Source organism: Phoenix dactylifera, unplaced genomic scaffold (assembly GCF_009389715.1).
Source record: "Phoenix dactylifera cultivar Barhee BC4 unplaced genomic scaffold, palm_55x_up_171113_PBpolish2nd_filt_p 000962F, whole genome shotgun sequence".
Classification (NCBI taxonomy): Eukaryota; Viridiplantae; Streptophyta; class Magnoliopsida; order Arecales; family Arecaceae; genus Phoenix; species Phoenix dactylifera.
The window spans coordinates 83145-92187 of record NW_024068320.1 but is presented as its reverse complement, the minus strand read 5'-3'; the positions used below and the strand labels follow the sequence as shown (position 1 = coordinate 92187).

The 9043-nt window shown below is 39.9% G+C and overlaps 1 protein-coding gene across 1 annotated transcript; it reads right to left on the bottom strand.

Annotated features, from left to right (window-relative positions):
• Positions 1-690: 690 nt before the first annotated feature.
• LOC103697830 (2-carboxy-D-arabinitol-1-phosphatase-like) lies at positions 691-8128 on the bottom strand. Its single transcript, XM_008779767.4, has 9 exons — positions 7726-8128; positions 7386-7491; positions 7028-7244; positions 6792-6910; positions 6035-6133; positions 1879-1932; positions 1695-1793; positions 1480-1587; positions 691-1247 (listed from the first exon to the last, which is right to left on the bottom strand). The coding sequence occupies exons 1-9, from the start codon at positions 8058-8060 to the stop codon at positions 873-875; spliced, it is 1512 nt and encodes a 503-aa protein (XP_008777989.1). The 5' UTR covers positions 8061-8128; the 3' UTR covers positions 691-872.
• Between the last annotated feature and the right edge of the window lie 915 nt (positions 8129-9043).

The following is a 9043-nucleotide window of genomic DNA, read 5'->3' as shown; positions in this document are numbered from 1 at the left end:
ACGACTTAAATTGTTTGGGTCCGTCTTGTGTCAGGGTCTCTGGGATGTAGCTGGACTGTTCCTGCTGGCTGTTCATGACCTTTTGATGCTGATAGCTTGTACATGGTGGAGTAAAGGCAGGGACGTGGTCCTTTTTGTGGTAAGAAGGGACACGGACTTTAAAAGACTTCAAATCAATTACGCCCATAGTTTGTTTTGCAGCCATTATTTTTCCCCTCTATCTTTTGTTTGCAACTCTATTTACAGCATGCGGAGTTCAGAGACTGTCAGTAACTGTTAAATAATATTAAAGTTTTAAAGCTTTAAGTGGAGGCTGCATTCTTCATGATTGACGGAATTCCACAATCTCTTCTTCCCTCTTTCTTCTTATCCTCTCTCCTCTTCCCGATCTTTGGCGATCTATTCTACATTGTTCTCGGACTTCAGAACTCGAGCCTCTAAGAAGCAGCATCAAGCTTCTCTAAGACTTGCTCTTTAGAAAGATCAAAGATGAAGTGTAGAGACTAATGGTACTATAGAAGACAGGAACATGAACTTTACTGGATGCCAAAGTGTTATAAAGAATAGAAGAAAGTACTTTCTCCAATTTTAGCAGGTTTCCAATCAAAGCAGAAAGCCATTCTGGATGTAGGATAGAGTGCTCATGTTGGGACTTCCTTTATGAACAATAGATTAGCTCAAGAGTCAGAATAGCTAGATAAAGCAACTACGTAAATTCAACTTTTTAAAATTACTATAATACATCTCTTTTTCCGTTCCTTTTTTTTTCAATTTGAAAATTGTATGCATCGTTATGACATGCTTACGTGATTACATTGTCCAAGTTGCAATTAATTTAGTAAGAAATAGAAGAAGGATCCCTGCAAGTTCAGCTAAAACTCCTCGTCATTTGTTGTTGCTCTCGTTATGGGTATAGACCACCTTCCCAAATGTGCTGTGTAATTTATACATCGGATGACACCTCTTCCTGATGGCCCATCTGGGAAGTCAATAACGCTGACACTACCAGCATCTAGATGAAAAGATCCCATCCATTCTTCTGTCAGATTCAGACAATGGGCTATCAGTGCTATATGAACAGCAGGGTGCCCTACAACCACCACATTTCCTTCCGTTTCTGAATAATTAGACATCTCATCAAGCAAAGATCGCCAAGCCTTCTTTGATTGATTCCATAATTCTGTTAGGATGCCATCATCAAAGCCATATAAACAACCTGACTTGGCTATCAAAGTTTCCATTGAATTCTGTTGAATATCAAAAATCAGTGTCAGAAACCAATTGCTGTCTTGAAAAATTAATTAAGCTTATAAAAATCATGCTTTGCTATGTAGTTTTCCATCTCCAAGAAGTGATGATCGGAGCAACCATAGAATTCATTGACAGAAAGCTTCAAGTTTGCTATAACGAAAGAGTGCCTTCTAAATAAATTAATTTTTAGCCTAAAGTTTTAAATGATGCTAAATCTTAAATTTTGACCTTCCATGCTTGCTGAAGTACAGGCTCAACTTCAAGGTCTAGCATTTTCTTCACTTCTACATAACGAGGCATACAATCAGCACCCAAGCAATCCGCTGCCTCTTGAACCTACAATCAGGTTTGCAGTTAAAATAGATGACTGCATTGGAAAAGAACGACATTTCATGAAATTAATTGTACTGTTAGGTTTTGGAAAACTTTCAAGAAAGATTCACCTCAGATATGGCCATGGCGGTATCAGCTGAGGCAATTCGTGGGCTACAAATTATACATTTCACTTTCAAGTCTAGAAGTAGTTCTGCAGTTTTCTGTGACTGCAGTCAAAGTGGTCCAGAAATGACTGTATCAATAATACATCAGCTTCAATATACTAACAATGAGGGAACCAAAATGAGCTACCTGTATAACCCCAAGCATGTTCATGGGTTCATATCCCATATTGGGGAAACCGGCCTGGAAAGTAAAAAATTGAAATATGGGTTCATGGGTTCTTCATTTAGGATAAGGAAAGCTTGCAAACTAGCTCCAACAACCAAGAATGAGCTACTTTAAGCAATACTCAGCATATTTTTTTTAAAAAAAATCCACATTTTGAAAAGATATAATGGTTAACAGTTGCTTATATGTGCACATGAACAAAAGGATTTAGGTCATACAGAATAAGAATAAAATGAACACGGTTAGCTCTGATGAACCAGAACAGAAGATGCTGAAACATAGCTTTGGCATTATGAACAAGATCAAGCACTGTTGAAACATATGATAGTTCTACGTGATACAGATATAGAGTTGGGCAACGGGCCGTGCCGGGCCGGCCCGGCCCAGGCCCACCGGGCCTAAGGACTAAACGGGCCGTGTCTGGCACGGCCCGCTTATGAAGCGGGCCGTGCCCGGCACGGCCCGTCCAGCACGGAACACCAGCCCGGCCCGGCCCCAGGCCCCTCTATTGGTGGGCCGGGCCGGGCACGGCACGCCACGGGCCGTGCCAGGCACGGCCCGTAACGGGCGATAACGGGCCGTGCCAGGCACGGCCCGCAACGGCTTCAAACGGGCCGTGCCTGGCACGGCCCGTAACGGCTCCAGACGGGCCGTGCCAGGCACGGCCCGTCTGGAGAGGGGGGAGGAAAATAGCCGTTTTCAACGGCTATTTTCGTGAAAATGACCCTTTTACCCCTCCCAACAGTCCAATAACGGCTGAATTGAGGGGTATTTTGGGAAAAAAAATTTTGGGCTTCTATAAATAGCCCATTCCTCCCTCATTCTCACCACACCAAACCTCTCATTCTTTCCTTCTCTACTGCTATTATTTCTCTCTTCTAAAGTGCTCTTCTAGCAATTTAATTTTTAGTTTGTTCAAGTGCTACACAAGAGGAGGTTCCTGTTGAGAAGAGAAGGTCGCTTCTGTTGAGAGCACAAGAGGAAGCTCGGAATCTCGGCTCTGCCTCTGCCCTCCGACCCTCTACTCAATTCCTCCTTGCGGTTAGTTTTTATTTTTTGAATTAATCATAGATATGTCATCTTTTGAGGAAAGTCAGTTTGGCATTCCTCCTGTTTCTGAGGGAGAAGAAACTAATCCCCAACCCTATGTTCCTAGTTCCTCTAGAACTGGTGAACCGAGTGAAGGTCAAACCTCTTCTCGTAAGAGGACTAGTGCTGTATGGAATGAATTTGATAGAGTTATGGTTGAGGGAGTCTGGAAAGCTAAATGTAAAAATGTGCCAAACTTTATAGTTGTAGTAGTAGTGGGGGAACAGGGCATTTAAAAAGACATCAAGAGAGTCATAGGATGCATGATTCTCATGCTCAAGCTCAAAGTACCCTTAATATACAAGGGGGATTACTTGTAGGTAATTTTGCATATAATCATGAAAATCAAAGAAAAGCACTTGTAAAATGGATAGTTAAGGATGAATTACCTTTTAGTTTATGTGAATCTTTTAATTTTGAAGAATATGTTCAATTAAACCTACAACCTGCTTACAAAAGAACTAGTAGGCGTACATTTAGAAGAGTAGCTATGACCAACTTTTTAGCAATGAAACAAAATTTAATTGAAACATTATCTACTTTAAATGTAAAAATTTCATTAACTTCTGATATTTGGTCGGCATCTGTAGGTAGTAATTGTTTTATTGCCATTACTGCTCATTATATTGATAATGATTGGCAATTAAATAAACGTATTCTTGCTTTTCGTGCTTTTGATTTTCCACATTCTGGGCAACAAATTTCAAATATAATTTATCAAACTGCATGTTCATATAATATTAATGATAAAATTATGTCTATTACTTTTGATAATGCATCTAATAATAATTCTGCTGTTGCATTATTAAAAGACTCATTGCATCCCATATTAGATGGAAATTTACTGCATATTAGATGTGCATGTCATATCTTAAATCTTTCTGTTCAAGCTGGCATGGGCATGATTCAAGATGTGATTTCAAAAATTAGAAATGCAGTTTCTTTTATTCATGCTTCAAGATCAAGACTTCAAGAATTTAAGGAATTATGCGTAAATAATGGTAAACGTTTTAAAAAATTTAAACTTGATGTAATTACTCGTTGGAACTCCACATATAGCATGATACATGATGCATACCCATATAAGAACTTATTAAGTGCATATATTAATGATCGTGGATTAGGCTTTACATTGTCTGAAACTGATTGGAATAAAGGAAAAATTTTGGAAGATTTTTTGCTTAGTTTTTATAATGCTACCAATGTTCTTTCTGGTATTTATTACCCTACTTCATGTTCATTTTTACAACAAGCATATATAATTAGTCAAAAATTTGCAGAGCATAGATATGATGATGTTTTAATGCCTATTATTGACCTAATGGAATCTAAATGGAATGAGTATTGGGACAAGATATGTCCTATGCATAACTTAGCTGCTGTATTTGATCCTAGAGTTAAATTAAATGGCGTGCTAATTTTACTTGATGCATACTCTGAAAATATGAATCAAGATTCTGAATCTGCTAAAAATGAGGTAAAACAACTTCTTTATGATATTTATGTTATATATGATGAAAAAATTCGTGGATCTAGAACACAAATACAAACCTCTATTTCTCCTTCTAGTAGTTCTCGTTCGTCATCTATTTTTTCATTCATTGCACAGAGAAGACACACACATGCTTCAAGTTCCTCTTCATCTTCTTCATCTTTAAGTAGTGAACTAGAATTTTATTTACGAAATGATCTTCAGTCTGCATATGATGAAAATCAAATAGAGAATCTAGATGTATTATTTTGGTGGAAGAGTGTTAGAAATCAATATCCTGTTATGTCTGCAATTGCACGCGATATTTTAGCTGTGCCGATGTCCACGGTAGCATCGGAATCCGCTTTTAGTGCAGGTCGGCGTGTTCTTGACGAAAAAAGAAGTAGGATGACGGGCGAAACGGTGGAGATGCTTCTCTGCTTCAAGGATTGGCTGGATGCTGAGGCAAGACTTCAAGATAAAGGTGGACATAATACAACATCCTCTGATGATGATGATACAAACACTACTGAAGACTGAAGAGTGAAGACTGAAGAGTGAATACTGATTCACTGAATCACTGATGATTAGTAAGATTTCTTAATTTTTTATAATTGTACATTTTTATTGTATTCTGGAGGTCAGACCAAGGTCCAAACCTCGGCCCTTTCTTATTGTATTCTGGAGGTCAGACCAAGGTCCAAACCTCCCTTCATGTACCATTTTGATTTAAATTAATAAACTGGTAGGGGTCTATGCCAAACCCCCCACCATTAAGGTGGCTTTATATTCATAAATCCTTAGTGTTCAATATTTATTAATTTATTAAAAAAATTTATGAAGCATTAATTTTTATCGGGCCGAGCCGGGCCCAGGCCCGGACCGTGCCAGGCCCGCGTGCCAGCCCGGCCCAGGCCCTTATGGGCCGTGCCGTGCTGGCCCGCGGGCCGTGCCGTGCTTGGCCCGCGGGCCTAGACCGGGCCGTGCCGGCCCAGGCCCGAAGCGGGCCGTGCCAGGCACGGCCCACGGGCCAGTACCCTGTGACCCAGCACGGCCCTATCAAATGGGCCGTGCCAGGCACGGCACGACACTGTAGCTGGCGGGCCGTGCCAGGCACGGCCCGCTTCGTGCCGTGCCGTGGGCGGCCCGGCCCAGTGCCCATCTCTATACAGATATGCAAATGCTCTGTCAGCACATCCCTGTGTCACTTGATAATTGATTCCTAACTATAGTTAGGTTCAACAATTGTGCATTGCACAGAGACATCTAGCAGTAGGCATTTGCTGAACTTATTATACATGTTAGAATGTATCCACAGAAAGTGTCCACGCATACTCTTTCTAGAATATGGGAACTCATATATAGCTGTGTAAAGAGTACTAATCAAAAGGACAAGCACCCAGATTCCCACAATTCATCAACATAGCCAAGCTGGCACACTAAGTGATGGAAGAAGAATAAGCTGACCATTGAGAGGCTTCATATGACAAATATTTTAGGCATTAGATACTCCAAGAGAAAAGATGTAGCATTAACTGATCATCACCTTTTCCATACCTCGGTGTTGCTCTGTGTTGCCCCATGGCAGACCAAAATGATCCGCCTATTGGTTTTTCTTCCTCCAGAACTTCCAGGAGCAATGGGAGAATTTGGAGTCTGCAATAGCATAAAATTCATGCATTATTACCTTTGCACAAGCTTACTAAGATGATGAGAATATGAGCAAGACAGATCAAGGATTTACTAATGTAATGTCACGAAAGTAACATAACAATGCAAAAAAATCAAAGCATGTTACTAGAAATATTTAAAAAATAATAATCAAACTGTAGATAGAATTGCCAACTTGCACACAACATATGCCTTGCACACAACATATGCTACCGCCCATGACCATCACTAAAATCCTTTCTTTGCCTAGCATAAGATAAACTACCAACAAAGCATATACAATTAAGCAGGACAAAACAAAGAACATGACAAGGTATTTATCTACCAATATAAAGTAGAGAGGAACCCCAGACCACTAAGAAAGGGAAGAAATTTCATCAAACAACTGCTTCATTTCAGTGATTGGTTGTTTCGATCACAATCAGATATTCAAGGACCATACAAACACAGTCACAGATTGCACATTCGAGGTGATACCAATGAGGCAATGTGTCATGTTCTGAGTATTTTCCCTCTATGCTAAGATAAAACGCATATCTTACTGATCAGAGAAAAATGATGGACCCAGGGCAAGCGCCTACAAATGTTAGTCAATTTTAGCACATCATAGCTTCAGATATAAATGATCGGATGGTGCAAGTACCTGATTCAAACGATTGAGGCATATATGTGGAGAACTGACTTTAGGTTGTGGGGTGAAATCCAGCACACTCACCCCACAGTTGCTCTGGAGTAGAAGCCTGAAGTACTCTGTGCCTAGTCCTGGGTGGACAGATATAGGTGTTACGATAGCTATAAATAATTCTGCCTTACCTATATTGCTAAATCATGACAATATTCATCGCGAAACAACATAGAATTAGAATGGAAACCCGGCACCTATTGCAGAGGCAACAAGAGCTTGATTGACTGCATTGTGAGCAACAACAAGCACCGACCTCCCTTCATGAGCTAAGATTTTGTTCCAGCAGCTCTGGGCTCTGGCCCACAATTCTCTCACTGGATAGTGGCCGTCGATGTTAAAATTTGCAGCATCTTTCTGCCACTGGCGAAATGCACTGCCGAACTTCTCCTTCCCTTCATGCTTCAAGAGACCCTGAGAAGCTCAATACATCATAGAATACAGAAACCTTTAGCACCATAGCAGATACCACAACTAAGAAAACGAAAAAGCTGCATCCTTTGCGAAGAATAGGATCTAGTCATAAGCTTCGGGCATTCTTCGCAGACAACTAACTTGGAATGAGTAGAGATCAATCTCCCTCAAGTCGGGTTCTGGAATCATCTCCTCCTTCCGGGTACCCCATATAATTTCAGCTGTTTTCCGGGAACGAACCAGGGGACTGGAGCACAAAGCACGATCCGCGTTCGATTAACACTAATAAAGAATCAAGAAAGCTAATCGAACACATAACATATCAAACCACAGCGTTCTCCCATTATAAAACCAATAAATTTTTATCCAACACATAATTTTCTTTTTCTTTTTGAGATTAGCACGAGGAAAGAAGAAGATTTCTGAAATTCTCGTCAAAAAACAGAGGTCCGAGGAGAGAAAGGGAAGAAAGGGGAAGGACCTGGTGAAGCAGACATCGAAAGAATCGCCGACAAGCATCTGGCGAGAAGTCTCGGCCTGCGACTCTCCCTTGGGCGTGAGAATCGAGGCGTCGGAGCTCCCCTGGATGCGGCCCTCCTCGTTCCACGTGCTCTGCCCATGCCTCACCAGCACCACCCGTTTCGCCTCCCGGATCGCTGGGAACTGGGGGACCGAGTGCCGGAGCTCCGGCCTCACATCGCCGCCCCCCGGCAGCCTCTCGATCTCCCCCAATCTCGAGCAAGACGGGCGGCCGACCCTAGGGTTTCGCCGGTCGAGGCACGAGAGCGGACGAGGAGGAGATACCAATGAGGTCATTTTGGGAAGAATACTTCTAATGGATTTGTTTAACGGACGGACTGCGGAGAGCGGATGGAGATTGGAGAAGGCGGGTAAAGTGACGAGTTTTAAAGAACTCGGCAAGCCGCCGCGATATTTTTTTGGTTTCCGATAACGCCACGTGTTAAGTAAATGAACTGCCACGTTTTATCCTGCGGTCTCCATCTCACTTATCTTCGCGGATCGGCTGCGGGGCGTTGGAACTAGCTTAGCACCCATGCCATGCCAGTACATAGCATTATAGTAAATTATATTTAAAATATTATATAATTTACCAAATTAGTATAATATTACTATGATATTATATTTTTGATGATGAAATATAATATTATTATGATATTATAATGACTATATTTGAAGTTGAAGTCGTGAAATAAATTACATATGTGCAGATTAAAGTATAAATTACATTAAATTTTAAGTTAATTAGTTTGAATTTGAGTTAAAAATAAATTATGAGCATATAATTATTATATATAATATCAATTTTTTATTTATTTATAATAATTATGAATATTAGATATTTATTTCAACCGTTATTTTTTTTTTGTAATTGTTACAATATCTATATAATAAATTAAAAAATATCATTTTTTAAGCTTGCAATTGTTTGTTTACATTTTTAGTATCAATTTCTTTGTTTATTTGATTTAAGTAAAATGTGGCTTTTACCTGGTTAATGAGGATGTAGAATTTGAAAAAGATTTGTTTTCCATCATCAACATTGGTATGCAAGTAGTAAAAATCATTATTCTGTAACCTGCAACAAATTAATATACAGCTTTAATGAAGACATCGATTTATTTAATATATGGTTTTTATTTGAATAATGATAATGTTAAATGCAAGAAGTATTTAAATCACATCATAATACTAATATCCATATGGCAAATAAAGAGCTATATGCAGATAGAGCCTCTATTATAGATATGCTAGTTTATAACTCATGACATGCGCACGGT